Source organism: Mesocricetus auratus, unplaced genomic scaffold, assembly GCF_017639785.1.
Source record: "Mesocricetus auratus isolate SY011 unplaced genomic scaffold, BCM_Maur_2.0 Super-Scaffold_100010, whole genome shotgun sequence".
Lineage (NCBI taxonomy): Eukaryota > Metazoa > Chordata > Mammalia > Rodentia > Cricetidae > Mesocricetus > Mesocricetus auratus.
In genome coordinates, this window is record NW_024429194.1 from 71,145,867 (window position 1) to 71,164,969 (window position 19,103).

At 40.6% G+C, this 19,103-nt stretch overlaps 1 protein-coding gene across 10 annotated transcripts in view; it reads left to right on the plus strand.

Annotated features, from left to right (window-relative positions):
• Nucleotides 1-717: 717 nt before the first annotated feature.
• The window catches only part of Adamts20 (ADAM metallopeptidase with thrombospondin type 1 motif 20), a 118,844-nt gene continuing 100,458 nt past the window's right edge, over nucleotides 718-19,103 (plus strand). For 8 of the 10 annotated variants that reach the window (XR_005880033.1, XR_005880034.1, XR_005880035.1 and 5 more), the window contains exons 1-3: nucleotides 719-1,093; nucleotides 1,544-1,908; nucleotides 13,030-13,192. Coding sequence is in view for 6 of the 10 variants with exons in the window: in XM_040753927.1 (XP_040609861.1) it covers nucleotides 1,003-1,093; nucleotides 1,544-1,908; nucleotides 13,030-13,192 (619 nt within the window). In the remaining 4 variants the exon portion in view is untranslated. Of the gene's footprint in view, nucleotides 1,094-1,543; nucleotides 1,909-13,029; nucleotides 13,193-19,103 lie in introns of all 10 variants that reach the window. The other 2 variants (XM_040753924.1, XM_040753925.1) reach the window with 1 other exon arrangement.

A 19,103-nucleotide genomic window follows, 5' to 3' on the forward strand; every position in this document is an offset into this window, starting at 1 on the left:
AGACTATTTTCCCTCCCTGTTAAAGTTTGTGGAGTTCAGCAGGACCCGGCCACGGAGATGGATTCGGAACTGCAGTTCTTGTTGAAGAGGGTAACAGAGAAGGAGGGCTTTATTCATACTGTGGAGAGAACGACCCCACGAATAGGCAGGTGTTTTGTGGATCTTGATATTCACATACGTTTTGGGGGGTAGAGTCCTTTGTGCAAATTTAAGCACAAAAACCAAACATTTAGATGGACAACACGAATCACATGTGACTGGAGTCCCGAAGACCCCAATGGCCCCCTAGAACTTTGTTAAGCGACTGGCGCAGTCACCCACAAGTCTTCCAGCTCAGTAACTCCCAAGTCCCAGAGTCTCCCCCACACAGGGACCCTTAAAAATGAGCCTGGATACAAGCCCGGTTGGTAGCATTCATTCACAGTTGGATATTTTGCCTGAGAAGTCTAAAAGAACTTCTCAGCGCCAGTAGCAGAGGCCCCATTCGGACACTTGTCATTTCAATGAAGGAACTAACTTCAGGAACCTATCACCTGTCAACGTGCATGGAGTCTGGCCGGCCCTGGGGACACTGAGGTGCAGCCAGGGTGGTCGCGGTGCGCGCGCTGGCGGGCGGGGCTGAGCCTGGCTGGGGCTGCGCGGGAGGCCGAGCCGCCGCGCCTCCTGCTGATTGGCCGGCTCGGGGGGGGGGCGGGCTCTTTGCCGCCCCGCTCGCCCCGCTACTTTGGCTGGGTTCCTGCGGGGCCGGGTGGCGAGCGCGCTTCCCAGGGTGGCGCGGGCCTGCGAGAGCCTGGCGGTCTGCGAGCGATGAGGCTGCGGCACCGGGAGCGGGGACCGGTGGCAGGGCGAGGCGGGCCGGTCTGCCGCCCGGGTGGCTCTGGAGGCTGCTGAGGAGCCGTGGCGAATAGCTAGAGCGCAGAGGAGGGCAGCAGAGCTCCGGCCGGGACGGCCTCCCTGTCCGGATTCTCTCCCCCACCCCCTCACCCCCGCAAACGTGCAGCCATGCGGGTGGCCAAGTGGCTGACCCGGCTGGTCTGCCCGATCTCGCTCCTTCTCACTGTGTCTTGGGAAGTTCGTTTCCACCCACGACAGGGTAAGGTCGCCGTGGGCTCTGCCCGTATCGCGTAGGGCGGGGTGCGAGTGGGTGGTGCGGACTCGCGGAGACCCCCAGGTCGGCCAGCTCGGAGCATCTCCGAGGGCTTCTCTGGATGTCGTGGAATCGTGTGCGCTGGGGACACGCTTTCCTGGCTATGCAGCGTGCACGCGTGGGGGCATGGGGCAGCGTGCGCCCGCAGGACACTGGTTGTTGGCGGCAGGGAAGAGGAGAGAGGCTGGCAAGGAGGTGGCTGCGCAGGGTGGTGGGTGGAACACATAGGAGCTGTGGGAAAGCAGAGCATGGTCACGGTGCCCACGTGTGTGCGTGTACTCCTGTCGCGCCCCTGGGACGGACCAAGACTGGGTACTTTTAGTGGGGATGCTTGGTTCAAGAGTTTGTGGTTTGGACAGCGTCGGGGCTTTATAGCCATCGCTCTATGTGTTGCAGAAGCCCTGGTGAAGACTCTGGCCTCCTACGAAGTGGTGACCCCCGCGCGGGTCAATGAGTTCGGAGACGTGTTTCCCCAGAACCGGCACTTCAGCAGGAAGAAACGGAGCTCCGGGGCGCCCGAGCCCACTCCTCTCAGGACCCACTATCGCATCAGCGCCTATGGGCAGCTCTTCCAGCTGAATCTGAGCGCTGACTCGGCCTTCCTGGCTGCAGGTTACACCGAGGTGCACTTGGGGACCCCAGAGGCGCCTGGTCCAGGCGGGGGCAGCGCGGAGCCCCCAGACCTACGCCACTGCTTCTACCGTGGCCAAGTCAACGCTCGAGAGGACCACACTGCGGTCTTCAGTCTCTGTGGGGGACTGGTAAGCCTGATTATTCCTCCCATTGCGTTTTCTTGGGACCTAGTCCAGGGCTGCTTTGGGGGGAGGGGGCGGCACAGTGGTTCCTACTAAGTTTCTCTGCAAAACTCAGAGGGACCACCGGGAGAGGAACCCAGGCCAGAGGCTGAGAGAGCAATTTCCATCCACTTGTCAAATGCTCCAGTGGTTGTCATGAGTGGCCTCTGGATTCTGTTTCTGCAATCTCAGAGCAGGCTCTTCATTCTGGAGCATCAGTGCTGGGCAATTGTTGACGCCGAATCCCCCGAATTTCTTAAATTGAGTCAATGGGTTGGAAATTAGAATGCCGGAAGGAAAGTACTGAATATATGCAAATTAAAAAGGCCACCGAGGCTCTCAAGATTTGGAAAGAAGTTTGTTCTGTTTCTGGTATGGGGATGTCCACTAGCTAATCATCTGTGAAGCACAGAAGAGGGAAAGGTAGATGACAATATGTCCTGGAAAGGCAGAAAATGTCTGCAACATAATTGTAGTGTGGGAGAACTAGAAATGACAAGAGTAAAAGGGAGGGGGTTTTGAAACCCCACTGGAGGGAGGATGCTATGGTAAAAGATTCACCCCGCCCCTGGCATCCATATACCCAAAGAGTCTGGGATGTTATGGTGGGAAGTTCTACCCAAGCCCCCTCCCCTATCTCCCTCCTAACCCTGCTGCATCTCAGAAAGCCCTCCAAATGATGACCCCTCCCTCATAGACGTTCAAGACCACTCCTGCAGGGTATTTAAACTGCCCTCCCTCTCTGGGGGGGGCGGGCTGGAAGGCCATCTGGGAGCATTGCATCCATTAAACACGGGCTTTTTCTAATTCAGTTTCATTTGTTCTGATTTGGATTGCTGCATCAGCGGAGAGGCTTATCGGGGTACAGAACTTCTCAGAGCGAAAATGAAATAAAACACCACACCGGTGTTGTTTCATTTTATTTTCTTTCTTGAAATCAAAGATTCTTGTTGCCTCCTCCCACGATCGACCTAAGAAGTCTACATAAATCTGCAATCTCTTGTCAGTATAAACAATTTAAAATATGCAGTGTCACATATATTGTTAAAACGAACGTCAACTAACTGAATCATCAAAATACTACCAAGCTAATATGTGATGCATTAGTACATACTTGCGTATGAGTGCCTGAAGTAATGAAATCTATCTAGCAGAGCCTGTATGTTGTTATACTTTGTGTAATGAGTTAAACCATCACTGTATGAATGCTAATGTGATATGAGAGCATCATTTTATGACAGACAAAGCTATACCATCCCTGCTGTTACAGCTGCACCGGAGAGAAAGAATGTGGCTACAAGTTTCTTGTGTGCCTAAGTTTTGTTTAACAAAAATAAATACATCAAAGCTGGGCAGTGGTGACATGGCCTTTCATCCCAGCACTCAGGAGGCAGAGGCAGGCAGATCTCTTGTGTTCAAGGCTACACAGAGAAACCCCATCTGAAAAAGAAAACAAAAGAGAAAAATAAATGAATAAATAGACCACACTTTCTGGAAGGTGTTCTGATAGTTCCACAAAATCATCTGTTTATTATTTGATCCAAATATTGGTAGTAGTTCTGTCCAGGCAAAAATGCAATAACTGTTATTTTCAAGTTGATTTGAGATGCTGCTCTGGATGTGAGCATTGTTAATTACTGTGCTGGCTAGTAGTTTTGTCAAGTAAACTGACATAGGTTTACATCATTTTGGAAGAGGGAACCTCAGTTGAGGAAATACTCCCACCTGATTGCCCCGAGGGAGTCAGCAATGTATTTTCATAATTAGTGATTGATGTGGGAGGGCCCAGTCCATTGCTAGCGGTGCAGTCCCTGGGCTGGTGGTCTGGATTGTATAAGAAGGCAGGCTGAGAAAGCTGTGAGCAAGCGAGTAGTGTTCCTCTATGGTTTCTGCAACAGTTCCTGCTTCTAGGTTCCTGCCTTGAGTTGCTGCTCTGACTTCCATGAATGATGTACTTCCATGAATTACTACAAGGTGTAAGATGAAATAAGTCCTTTCTTTCCCAGGTTGCTTTGGTCATGGTACTTTTCACAGAGTTAAAATCCTAAGACAGTTACTAAGTAGCTTTGGAAAGTCTTCTTGTTCTTTTCCAGCTAGTACCGAGTTGGATTTACCTAAATTGCTTCCAATAATTTATTTCCTCTCCACTGTAGATAAATGTAAAATATTTATATTGTCAACATAGTAGAAACACCAGTAGTACATAGACATTTATACTCCTAGGAAAATTGCTCAATTTTTTAAAGACTTAAAAATAATGCTTAATTTATCTGGAAAATCAAATTAATACTGTCAAAATCCTCTCTCTATGACCATTTGTTCAAATAGATACCTCAGAAGTTTTATTGATTTCATTTAGCTCATTAGTGTTCAGCTAACCCAAGATATGACTTAGAGAAGTTTTTCAATTTCTGTATGATTAACTTATAAAACTTTTGCAACTCTTTGTGTTTACATCTTTTTTCTTTTTTCATTTCACAAAATCATTGAACCTGGCTGATTTTTAAAATTTTTATTCCTAAAATCTTTTGAGCCCAACAGCCAGAATGGAATAAAAATCTTGCCAGGAGTTTTTTGAACATAAAAATATCTATATTTATATCTATATACATCTTGCTTTTCTAATATTCCTTCTTTTTGCTTTTTTATTTTCCATGAATATTTATCTAAAGACCCAAAGATTTTAGAGCAAAGATTTATATATTCCCAAACTATATAGTTGAAAGGAAAATAGAGCATATTGTAAAGTATTTGTAAGTAGGATGATAATGTTTATGAAACTTCAATCCATTGATAGATTGCTACAGAATTATAGTTACCATCCTATTAACCCTCATATTCAATCCTAAATTAATTTTCATAGTGATATGATTTACGGTCTCCTAAGGTTGATAAATAGGGTCTTTATTTAGTGAGTTGGATCATTATTATCAGCATATACATAACAGGATTAAACACATAGTGTATTCAAAGACAACATCCCTTGTGGTGCTGATTAACTCTTTTCTCACATTGCCTAGTGGATTCCATTCTTCCAAAGACTCTCAGGGACAAACTTAACCAAGTTAACAGTATTAATTCTTGATGGCATTGGAAGCAGTGAAGTCTTGTTGGTTGAAGGAAACAGTTTCCAGATGGTATAAAACCGATGGTGTGCTTGGCTTGTACCATATTCTCATAGAGTAGCTGATGTGGCCATGCAGATTATGTTGGAGTTTCTCATCGGAACAAAGAACCAGCCTGACAACTCTACAGTGAAGACTAATTATTGAGTTGGCTTCTGTTAACTTCTAACTGTAGTCCAAGTATGGAAACTGTCAATAAGTAGCTGTACTGGTTTGAATCTATCCTAAAAATAAATTAGTCTTATATTTTCTAAGCTTCCCATTTACTGCAGTAATACAGTTCCATGTGCTATTCCATAGTTATATGTTTTATTAATTCATTCATGAGGATAACTTGCTGGTGTTGATTCTCTCCTTCCATCATGTGGATTCTGGGGGAATCAAACTCACATCTTGAAGCTTGATAGCAGACATCTTTAGCAGCTGCACCATCCAGTTCCTCAGTGTTGATATGTACAGTATAGATGTTAAATATATGTATAATATACACTGTATATACATATTTAACATACACATTTATATTTTTAAGGGAAGACTTATTAGTCTTGTGATTACCCAAATAATCAAACAATAATGAGGAAGCATTTCCTGTGACTTGATTTTAAATATACTACTGTTTATTTGTCCCCTTTCTTGAAGAAGCAAATGTCAAGATGTGATTTGCTTATGGGAAGTGCCTGTATTTGAGAAACCAAGGAGGGAAGTGGGAGATCAGTGTAAACTTGAAACAAGTAAGAAAGCATACATGGACCTTGGGTGGGCTTATTTGGCCTGTTGGATGGTTCAAGAAGCTTCAGATGGGGCACATGGAGAGGAATCCTATGCTTTGTCTAAATGCGTATCTTCCTTTATAACTCTGCGACATCCAAATACTGACTCAGTATAGCACCTAGAAAATATGGTTGGGGGCTTGAGAGGAAGCTCAGTTGGTAACATGCTTGTTTTACAAGTGCGAGGGTGTAAGTTTGGTCTCCAGAACCAGTACTGTTTGTTTTTTTAAATAAGCCTGGCTATGGTGGCAAGGGATACAAACACATTTGTGAACTTTCAGAGATGAATGAGTAAAGAAGTTATATAAAGGTATTCTGACTAATTCTTCCCTTTGCTGGGGACTTAAGTATTGGTGGTATTGTATGTATTAGTTAAAATATATTCATGAGCTAGATAAATCATTTGGTTTGATAGTAAGAGCATAGGACAGGCCAACTAGTTCTTGGCTGTCTCAGCTGAAAAAGGACATGGCCATTCCCATGTAATGGAGAAGATGTTTCTTGACTTTTCCAAGATGTAAAATGACTAGAATGTTTGGCAGAGAGATTTCCAGAAAGAAACAAGGAAGGAAGATATCAGTTATCAGCAGTCTACCATAGGCTGTCCTTCTGTCCATCAAATACCATGTTGCTCTCCGCTTTCATTGTATCAGTCATACTCATTTTTCAACAAATGTCCATAGGAGCAGTTGTCTCTTTACTCAAAGTACAAAGTTGCAGTGTAATTTACTGTTTTCTCCATAAGGTGCAGGTTACGATCTTTTGGACTTGGCAACATGAATTGACTGTGTGTTCTCAAGCCCAGTACACATGGTGAACTGTGAGGTTGCTACCACGCTTTAACTACCCCCCTCAGAAGTCAGGATACCTGGTAGCTGCTCATCTGCAGGATTTTCTGTTCCTTCTGTGGAATAATTTTAGGGATGCTATGCTGGCAGCAAGAGGGTTTCCTCATTACTTTTCATTCCTTTTTTTATTGACTCCATCACTTATGAAGGTACCAGTCTGCCCTTTGAAAGAGATGCCATTTCTGCTCCTTGGTCACCTCTAAAATGGATTTTATGGAGGATACTGATTTGGGGTAGTGTGTGTGTGTGTGTGTGTGATGTGTGTGTGTGAGAGAGAGAGAGAGAGAGAGAGAGAGAGAGAGAGAGAGAGAGAGAGAGAGAGAGAGAGAGAGGCAGAGGAGGAATGGAGGAAGAGAGATTGCTTTATGATTGCTGACTTAAATTTAAGGGCCTTGTAGGTTACTTTTACAATGAAAATAGCCAGGAGGATTTTTAAGTTCATAGTTCCTTTGATTAATTGCCCCCCCCGGCAATTTTGGTTGGCTTCTGACAACTCAAATTTTGATACTTGTTTTACTTGTTTCCTATGTCCATTTCCAAAGCTTAGAAAAGCACTTATGTTAAACCTGGGAATATCAAGAACCTATAATATGTTGGATCCTTACCTTACTGATAAAACTTCAACTCTATTAAATAATTGGGAGAGAATGACAACGTATGATATAATCTTTTTTAAATTATTATTTAATTTTTTATTTTACATACCAGCCCCAGTTCCTCCTCCCCTTCTCATGTCCCACATCTCAACCTCCATCCACTCTTCAGTGGAGGTAAGGCCTCCTTTGGGGAGTCAACAAAGTCTGGCATACCAACTTGAGGCAGGACTAAGACCCTTGTCAACTGTATCAAGGCTGAGCAAGGTGTCCCTCCATAGGAAATGGACTCCAAAAAGTCAGTTCATGCACCCAGGATAGGTCCTGCTCCCATTGTTAGCCCCCATAAAAGATCAAGCCACATAACTGTCACCCACATTCAGAGGGTCTAGTTTAGTCCCATGCAGGTTCCCCAGCTCCCAGTCCATAGTCCATGAGCTGCCACTAGCTCGGGTCAGCTGTCTCTGTGGTTTTCCCCATCATGATCTTGACCCCCCTTGTTCATATGATCCTTCCTCTCTCTCTTCAACTGAACTCCAGAAGCTCAGCCCAGTGCTTGGCGGTAGGTCACTGCATCTGCTTCCATCAGTTACTGGATGTAGGCTCTATGATGGCAATTAGGGTAGTCACTAATCTGATTAAAGGAGAAGGCCAGTTCAGGCACCTTTTGCACTATTGCTAGGAGTCTTAGCTGGGGTCATCCTTGTGGATTCCTGGGAATTTCCCTAGCACCAGGCTTTATTTTGGCAATATATCATGAATATATTTCGTCATAACTTTATAAAACAGCTCTTAGTACTTTTCTTGTCATATTTAACTTCTCATTATTGTGATGATTTTAGGTTTCATATTTCAATGGTTCTTTAGACCTCTTATTGCCTTAGAAAGAGAGAGAGAGACAAGATATAGAATTTCTTTTTTTCTGTTTGCTTGGACACACAGTTGAGTCCTTTGGCCATTTTATATCTTGGGTAGAGTTTTGATTGTGTTAAGCCTTAACAAATTTGCTATTGACTTTATGGTTAGAGACTGAAAAACTTTTTAAGTTCGGCAACTCCCTATTTTCCAGTGTTGTTCCCTTGCAGCCAGGCTTAGCGTGGCACTGTGCATGTTTTGGGAAAAGAGTCTGGTGGGTTTCTTCTCTGTGCTTGCTTTTTCTCTTTAGGAGATCTGAACACTCACCATTGGTTGTAGTGACAGGATGTGTGCTGATCATGTATTTTGAAAACCGCGTGAGTGAATGCCACAGTACTGAAACAGCATTCCGGAAATACTGCTATATAAAATTGTCTAAACAGATAAAAATTATGTTCAGCGGAATAAATTGAAACCAGTCTTAGGATCACTAAACAGCTTGGCAGATAATCAGTCCCTAGTCTAAATAATCAGGGAACACCTGCTCAAGTGAAAGCTAGCTTTGAAGGGTTTTGTAAGTCAGTAAGATAAAGTGCAACACCATTTACTTCCTTCTGAATCAGTCTGCAACATTCATCTGCAGATAGACAGGATGCTAAAAATATAGATGAGCTAAATGTGATTCTATGAACCACCTGTTTTGTCAAGTCCTCAAATTCCTTCATAGATTCCTTTCCAAGTTTTCTTTTTTTAATTTGAATTAATAGCTTCCTTGGGAGTCTTTTGGCATAACCCTAATATATTTTTTTTATTATTTAAGCAGGAGGTCCATTCCATAGGGATGAACTATAGATAAGTTGATGGAAGTAACAATCCTTCATTGGTAAATAGAAAAGGGAATCAGCTTTGGAAATAACTTATCCACATAGTTTTTGGAACTTGGTATTTTAAATCCCATAGATTCTGATGAAACCCTGCCCATTGCAGAGCCACTGTTTCTGGCAAGCTATTCTAATACAGCTACAACCCAGGGACATATGGATGCTGGCAGAACTGTTTAATCTCTTGTGGGAGCACAGAGTAGACCCTGTGAGCTCATAGAAGTTCCTTGTGTCAGTTTTGATTGAGAAAAGCAAAAGCTATATAATGATTATCAATGTTTCTTGGGAACAGTGGGGTATCCACAGTGGGGCCATGGGTGTGCTTTAGTTAAGCAGAGGGCAGCTCCTGTCTATTTGCATCTTTCCCCAAGATACTATCATATTTCTCTTCCTCAGCAGGCTCTTTTAAAAGGCAGAAACAGATTTTCCATGGACCCATGTGCTCAGATTTCAAAAACAATTTCTTTGTTACCTTTTATAGTACAGACAGAATTAGTTTTCTGGGAAGGTTGGAAATGCTGGAGTCTGGGTACTATATTGAAAAATGAGTGATTTATGGTTAGACTCAAAGTTGACATTTGTAGAGTTAGTTATTGAAATTGCAAGATGCTAGGCCATTAGAAAAGTGTCCAATGAATGAAAATTATGTAGAATTTTGTTTTTTCTTAAAAATACTGTAATTGTGTTTTATAGTCAGCAAACTTAATTGAGTTTCAATTATTTTACTTTCCCTGTATTGTATGTTGAACTGGTGTCCTTATGTTTGCTAAGCATGCATTCTATTATTGAGCCATATTTCTAGCCCCTAATTTTAAGTTATTAAAAGTTTAGTTTGTTATATTAACATACTACCTAAGATGATATAAACATTTGACTTGTTCCATGAAAGAGAACTATATGCAAATACGTAAGAGACATCTCCACATTACCGTAATTTATGAATTTTCAGTAAAGACATGAACGATCATTAAAGGGTGGCATGGTAACTTGGGTGCTTTACCATGATAGTCACAAGTTGTTCATTTCTGTGGCTACACAGTGTCTGCTCTTCCTGGCAATGCTTTAAATGATGGAAAGATAGAGAAATTGAAGATGCTGATGGATAGTGACTTGTTTATAATTACAGCAAAGAGGGCTTTATGCTTATGATTGCTATGACCATTTCAGTGGCTTTAATAATTATTACATTAAAAGAATGGCTCAAAATATATGACTATCATTAACAGTGGAATTTAGAACAATTTTTAACTTGCTCCTAAATAGTTTTTAGGATAACTAGAGTTAAGAAATAGAAATGAAGCATCATCAAAACCGTGCTAGTCCCAGTATCTATAGCTCAGTAAAATGCTGATGGGTTTTCATCACAGATCACACTTTGCTCAGTAGGGAATGTAATTTTTTGAATATAGGTAAAAGTGTATTTGTGCATTCTGACAGTGATGAGTAGTGAGCTGTCTTCCCCAAGTGATTGCCAATCTCTGCCCTCTATTGATACAGTGTCAGACTTCCTTCTCTTATCACTTGAGCTTTCCCCAGCTTCCAAAGCCTTTCACTCCCTCTTTGAGATGCTGCCACCTAATTTACTATGGGTCCTTCATTATCTCTTTAGCTTCAGTCTGACTGTCTCTACCTGGGATATTTTTGTTCCCAGTTTTTGAATTATATGAACCTCTTCTCCACTTGGGGGAGTGGGTGGGATTTACTGTATTCTTTCAAATTTTATTTACTACTTTAAATTTTTATTTCTTGAGAATTTCCTACAGGAACACTGTATTTACATAACACCTCACTGTCCCCTCTAATTCACTTCACGACTCCCTGACTCTGTCTCAAATTCATGACCTCTTTTTCTTTTACTATTACTATTACATATATATGTAACAATAATAGTTTTTATATTGTTAATATATGTATATATGTATTCTACTGATTCCATTTAATGTTGTTTGCATGTACCAATAAGATAAACATATATACAGAAGGACATCCCCCATCATCTCCTCTTTTCTAAACTCTAGATTTTATATATTATCCTTCTGAGGCCTTTGATGGAGTTGAAAATGATAGTTATGGTTTCATTAATTATGATAAAAATAAGTTACATATAAAACTTTAGACTCATAAAGATAGGATAGATGATAAATATGTTTTTAAATTTTGCTAAATGTTAATGAACTTAGTTATGATAAAAGATAAAATACATAGAAAACTTTAGACTCACAAAGATAGGGTAGATGATAAAATATTTTCTTTAAATTTTGCCAAATGTTAGTAGACTAAATATTGTTAACTGTAGTTCTTTCTTGATAACTGTTTTATGATATATAATTTTACTATGTTAAAGTTAAAACCTTCCTTTGTATTTAGACAGAAAAGAGATGATGGGGCATGTCATTCTGTATATAGTTTTCTCTTATTGGTTGATGAATAAGACACTTGCCAGTAGCCAGGTAGGAAGTATAGGCAGGCTAAAAGATGAGGAAAATTCTGGAGAGAGGATGCAGAGAGAAGCCACCAAGGAGATGCCATGTAGTTACCAGGAAGATAGGATGCTTGGCATTCTCCAGTAAAATAAGGTCATGTATAAACACATAGATTAATAGTTATTAGTTAATAAGTAAGAGAGAGCTAGTCAGTAAGACACCTAAGCCATTGAACAAACAGTTTATAATTAATATAAGTCTCTGTGTGTTTATTTGGGGCTAAATGCCTGTGGGACCAGGTGGGACAGAAACATTGTTTACAACTATCCACCTCTTGGGAATATGGGCACCATGTTCTCTAGACTGCTTTCTGTTGTCTGGGGGTGATGGCATCTTTAGGGGACCCTCAGAAAATTGGGATAATGATCAAGCCCTGGCAGAGCTAACTGTATCATTTGTTGTCCAGTCTCTGTGTGATGGGAAAGTGTAGAGCTTATTTGAAGTCCTGGCTGGAGTAACCTGTGAGGCTGGGCCATCTTAACTAGCAGTTTTGAAATTCTTTGATATCTATGGATTCTTTCTAGTTGTCTCTGTACTTGATGCAATACCACTAACTAAATAGTTTGTCTTTCCCATTGATTTAACATGCTGCATGCATGTGAAGGAAGGTCCTGTATGACTTAGTATGTGGGGACTACAACATAGTTAGCTATTTCTATGCTGAGGAAGGTCAAAGTATTAGATTCAACCATGGATATGGTGGCTAAAATGGAATAATTCATTCAATTTTGCTCATACTATGGGGGCCAAGTAAGCTGTTGCTGTGGGATTATTGTAAGGTAGGAGAGAAAGTTCAATCCTTAAGTTATCAAAAGTTTTCTTTTTTCTTCAACAATCTGGAAATATGTTAGCCATTTACTGAAGAATAGATCATTGCAGAAACAACAGTTTTGGATGAAAACCAAGAGTGGATTTACACAGATTAAGGTTGGAAATTTGAGCCAAGCACAAATGTCAATAGCAAGTTAGTTGTTGAATTCTAGAGCTCAGAAAGTAGGACCTTCTTTGTAAAACCTGTTCCTCACCTTTCAGTTCCTATAAGCGAGTTCTGAATTCTCATCACCAGAGACATCTTATCCAGTCTGACCTTCATCTACTTCTAACAGTCTTCTTTCCCCCCATTTCCTTCCATAGACCAGACAAAGCAGTTGTAGCATTTATAGAGAATTCTAGATCTTCTTTGTTTTGAGAGCCTTGCTAGTGGCTGTCTTTAATACCTGGAATATCCACTGTCTAAAGTGAATGGGGATAGTATGTAGTCTTGTGGCTTCATTCAGAAGAGGGAAGAGAAGCACGGGCCACAGAGAAGAAACTTGTGTCCAGTTGATAACATTTAGTAAATGGGATCTGCTGTTTTATCCTTATGAGCTCATTTAATTTCACTGTCATGCTGGGGATAGAACTTAGGTACACACATACTAAGGAACCACTGTATCTCTGAGCTATGAGCCTAGTCCTGTATGCTGGTTGTACAATGTAAATTCACTGTGTAGTGACTCTTGGTAAAAATGAATGTTATTTTCCCCATTCCAGATGGGAACATTCAAAGCCCATGATGGTGAATATTTCCTAGAACCAATTATACAGGCAGATGGGAATGAGCATGAAGAAAACCACAACAAGCCACACCTGATATACAGACAGGAACTGAAGAGGAGCTCCTACACACAGTCTCATGGGCCTTGTGGAGTTTCAGGTAAACTTTGAAGGGAAACCATTCAGCTAAACTATAATGCTACTTAAAATTATTTTGGATATTATCTATATTTTTAGTTGACAAAATTGTATACACCAATTATTACATATGAAGAATATGCACATTGTGGAATGGTTTCTGTGATAAAAACATCTACCGTCAACTGTTTTAAGGGCATGTTTCACTTTCATTAACATTGTCTCTCTGCAGCATAGTAGCGCTTCTGAGTTTATTTTAGATTCAGATGAAGTACCCCTTGACCAACATTTACCAAGTTTACCACTCCTGCTGCCACACTATGTTTTAGTTGTGTAAGCTTAACTACTACATTACACATGCACATGAGATACGGCATTTCTTAAATTATATTTTCAAAAACTTTTTTTCCTGTAAGGATTCATTAGAAATTATCCATTTAAAGTATTTTTATAGTAAATTGAAGTCCAAGATATGCATTCAGCGTAGAGAATTCATAATGGACAACCATAGATGATATTTATTTGGATATAATATTCACAGAATGGTGATTAAGTTTTTTCTCAGTGGGATATTAATACCGGTACATGGTTCTAATTCTCTTTAGTGGCAGCATGTCATTCAAAGGTTCCCCTGGCCACTATTTTTCTCAGCCTGCTTCTCAGATGCATCTATTTTGGTGTATGTCACAGCAGTTTGTCTATTTAATGCCTAATTGTTTGAGTATGTCATGGCACCAATATCCATTTTCCCAGTGACATTTTGGGTCATTTTCAGGCTTTTGATATGCGAAACAATGCTTCTCCCATCCTCTCTGAGAGTTTCTTCAGGAGGTACACCCAGAAACTTGGTAATTCCATATTCTTTTACAAAGTTGTTTTAAAATCCAACAAAGTGTAAGAGTTTATTTTCATCGATCAGGCAGATAAATGTATTACTGGTAAAATATGTTGCTTGTACTTTGTACAAAAGTTAAGTTTGGGTCTACTTGTATACATGCATCTTCAGTATTCACATAATGACATATAAAAAACATAGAGAAAAGGCACCTGCAGCTATCATCATAATATGAAGCCAAGACAAAACAGTGGGATTAGGAAAGATTTCTTTGACATTATAGGTGTCCATAAATTATAGTTCTGAATGCTGTGATGCTGTCTATGGTGTGATGTGGTGATATGCAGGCCATTGAAGGTTTTCTCTGGGAATTCACTCTTAATTAACCTTTGCTGCTTGGAGACTGCCATTTGGAGTGGCCCCCACTGTGACCAAGGCTGTACTTTATATCTGCTGACTTAACAGAAACTCTTCCTTTGCTTCTAATATGAGCATAACGGTTTCACTTTTGTGGCTTCAAAGGGAACACAAATGTGTGTGTGGCTTCACAATGGGACACTACAGAAGGGAGCTTTCGCCCAATCTGATTGACTATTCAGGAGCAGCTTGTTTGATGAATTGTGTGGCTTTGCAAGAAGAAAACCCCTAAGGGGCATTCTGAATGCCTAATGTGTTACATAGTGATATGAAAGCCTTCATATTCATACTCAGCATTCATTAGCAGGAGAATGCTCCAAAACAAGCTACATTCTTTGGTTTAAAAGATTTTTTTCATACTAAAGATATATGATAAAAATTACAAACAAAAAGCAACTGGAAAACTAGAATTTGGTTTTTTTTATTAATTACAATATATGTTTCTACACAATATTTATCAAAACATAAATGCAATATCTATTCTCATGAATGGATCCCTCCAATTTTAATTCCAACTAACATGTACATAGTAAGCTATTAAAAGGCAATCAGTTAATGACCTAAAATATTAGCTGCTAATTATCACTTTATTAGCAAAAGTGAAGAACTCTGAATATAATTAGTGAAGTGTTACACAGGTTTTTTTTTCTTTCTCATCAGTGTTCAGAAACTTTCATTACCTTTCCCTATTCCAACAGCTGAACCTTCAAGAAAATTCTTTAAGGATATAAGAGCTACAGATTTAGTACATGGCTCATCATAATTAAACAAAAAATGACTTATTTTTATTGGTTTTAATTCATCTTGAGTCTGGTCTTGATGAATTAGATTGAATTGTTTCCAAGGTCAGAGGTCACTGTGCACACTGAGGCTGCATAAATGAAATTTGTTGGCTACCCCTAGCCATTGTAGATACCAGGATCTCTTGTATAGATAAGGTCTATGCAGGGAGGCTATCCAAAACTAAATGCAAACATGAGAATACATTAAACAAAAGCCCCACAAATGCCACCAGCTAAATAAATAAATAAATACAATGCAACGGGGAAAGAAACCCTGGAGTGTTCACCGAAATGAAAGTAAGCTTTGGAACTCCATTGTACATCTGTTACTGTTCATCCTCAGTGGCAGGTAGGATCCCATGAGTCTTACACAAGTTATGGGTCACCCACACTTCTCTGTGTCATGGAGTAGACCCAAATAGCATTTGCTGAGTACAAGGAGGATGAGAACACCTGAGATTGACATGACTTTTGATTGAGTTTTTCTAAATTCATGTACTTCTATTGTCTTTGAGTTGTCAATATTACAGTAGAGATAAGAATGGGTTTGAACTATACTTCAGATTGGAAGAAAGATTTATTCCTTGGAAAGCCTGATGTGTGTGAAGTGTAATCCACTTGCTAAACTTGGAGTTTACCAATTCTGGCTAGTCTATCCAGCCTGTGATCCAGTCTCTGCCTCTTGCGCGGAAGGCTTTGGTTGATACAAGTTGACTCCTCTTGTTTGTGGCTGGGAAATCTGGAATCTTCCTGCCCAGGAAGACTTGTTTTGGCTCATGATAAGATCTCCTGAGCAAGAGGAACTGTGGCTTAGAAGCCTTTGAAATCCTTTACACACCTGCACTTCTCTTCTGTTTACTTAAGATCTAAATGCTTCATGTTTTGGCATTTGCTTAGTGAAGTAAATCTGAATCTTTAGCTCCCTGCTGCTGAAACCCATGAAAAGTAAGCATAGATTCAAATTTTTATCAGCTGGAATTTAATAGTAACTATTCCTAAGATACTATTAAATATACTATGACATAAAAATAAGAATACTTTGACTCCTTCCTTTCTTAGTTCTGTTCCTTCTATTATTGTTATAGTGAAGACATATAGCACTATATTAATAGGAATGGGAACAACTTGACTTGTTCTTGATTTTAGTAGGAATGTTTTTCTATTATCTCCATTTAGCATGATGCTAAATGTAAAATGTAGTCTTTAGTAGTCTTTATTATGCTGAGATATGTTCTCTATAATTCTGTTCTCCTGAGATTTTTTTCCTACTCTCTTTTCTTTTATTTAAATTAGAAACAATCTTGTTTTACATGTCAATCCCAGTTCCCTCTCCCTCCGCTTCTCCCCTGCCTCCCATCGACCCCCTATCTTATCCCCTTTCTGCTCCCAGGGAAGGTGAGGCCTTCCATGGGGGATCTTCAAAGTCTGTCACATCATTTAGAGCAGGGCCTAGGCCCTCCCCCATGTGTGGGCTGAGAGACTATTCCTCTATGTGGAATGTGCTCATAAAGTTCATTCGTACACTAGAGATAAATACTGATCCACTACCAGAGGCCCCATAGATTGCCCAGGCCTCTTAACTGACACCCACGTTCAGGAGGTCTGGACTGGTCCTATACTGGTTTCCCAGCTATCAGTTTGGGGGTCTGTGAGCTCCCTCTTGCTCAGGTCAGCTGTTCCTGTGGGTTTCTCCAGCCTGGTCTTGACCCCTTTACTTACAACTCCTCCCTCTCTACAACTGGATTCCAGGAATTCTGCTCAGTGTCTAGCTGTGGGTGTCTGCTTCTGCTTCCATCTGCTACTGGATGAAGATTGTAGGACAGCATGTAAGGTAGTCATCAATCTCATTATCCGGGAAGGGCATTTAAGGTAGCCTCTCCACTATTGCTTAGATTGTTAGTTGGAGTCATCCTTGTAGATCTCTGGACATTTCCCTAGTGCCAGATTTCTCTTTAAACCTATAATGGCTCCCTCTATTATGGTATCTCTTTCCTTGCTCTCCTCTATTCTTCCCCCAACTCAATCTTCCTGTTCCCTCATGTCCTCCTCTCCTCCCTTCTCTTCTCTCCTCCTCTTTCTCCTAACTCCCTCTCTCCTCCCCAACATGCTCCCAGTCACAAAAAGACAAACATGGTATATACTCACTCATATATGGATATTAGACGTATAGCAAAGGATTACAAGACTACAAACTACATTGCCAGAGAATCTAGGAAGCAAGGAGGATTCTGAGCAAACTGAGAATTTTTTAAATAAAGACTTGTCAAAGGTGATTTTTGCATCTATTGAGGTGATCATGTAATTTATGCTCTTAAATTCACTTATGTGATATATTAAAATAGATCTCTGTAATGAAATAATATTTAAAATAATTTATTCATTTTATTTATATATGAAGGTTTTTACCTGAATTTATGTTTATGTACTATATGCTTTTGGTGCCAGAGGAGTCCACAAGTGGCTGTGTGATGTGGGTGCTGGGACCAGAACCCCAGGCCTCTGCAAAAGCAGCAAGTGTTCCTAACTGCTAAGTCTGTCTGCTAGCCCCAAGTGAATAGCTCTTAATGAAAATCAGTACCTATTAATAATGAAAATTCTTAGTAAAGTATTGCTTAGCAAACTATGGATTTAATAAGACTTCTTTAGTCAGAGAAAGAGTACTTAAGGTTGCTCTTTTAGGGCAGCTGAGTGAAATGATAATGGTTGGTTTCAAATATTTGTCTTTAGTAAACCTGTCAACTTTGATATCTATGTCTTAGCTCAACTCTGTTTCTGTAATGCAAGGAAGATGGGACCTCGTATTTTCATGGGCATGACCAGCTAGTTCTTTCTTTTAGTCTCCAAGAAGCAGCGTTTTCCATGGTGATGTTGATGCTAAATTCTACTCATTCGGTGTGTTACCACAAATGGCTTTTAGCAAAGTCATGCAATGTGACATTCAGTTTAAAAGCTTATCTTGAGGAAACCTGAGTTCATTTCTTTGTTATGCTATTCAGTTTCCGGCTATGAAAAAATTTCCCTCAATCATGTCACATGTCTGTGTATTTTAAAAATTGTCCATTAATAGTAACTGACCCAAGGCTGCAAGGAAGACTGATGATGTATTCATCTCACAAAGGCAAGTCCACAATCCACTGTATATTTATTATCAGTAGATGGGGTTCCATGTGTTAATTTGTGAAATTATTCAAAACTAAGTATTGAAAAAACAAACTATAATCCAGAGTTCTTTAAGTATGTTCTTAGAGACCTATAGATTTTTTGCATTTCTATTCTATGAAATACCTTTGGTTTAAAAATAATTACCCTGTGGAAGACTGGCGCAGGGGAATCTCTCAGGAGACTATGGGGAGGCCCCCATCTTAGACTTCTAGCAACAATGGGTAAGTAGCCTGAACTGGCCATCTCCTGTGACCAGATTGGTTCCTGGCCCTCACCAGAGGGGAATCGTCCAGCAGCTGAAGGAGGCATATGTAGAGAGCCACAGCCAAGCATTATAGGGAGTTCCAGAATCCTGCTGAGGCATAGAAGAAAGGAGTATAGGAGCCGGAGGGGTCAAGAACACCATGGGAAGGCTCACACAATCAACTAACCTGGGCTCATAGGAGCTCACAGAGACTGAACCTACAACCAGGGATCCTGCATGAGACAGACCTAGGCACTCCGCATATATGTTGCAGTTGTGTAGCTTGGTTCTTTTTTTTTTTTTTTTTTTTGGTTTTTCGAGACAGGGTTTCTCTGTATTGTTTTGGAGACTGTCCTGTCCTGGAACTAGCTCTGTAGACCAGGCTGGCCTCGAACTCACAGAGATCCGCCTGTCTCTGCCTCCCAAGTGCTGGGATTAAGTAGCTTGGTTCTTTTATGGGACTCCTAACAGAGGGAACAGGGGTTGTCTCTGA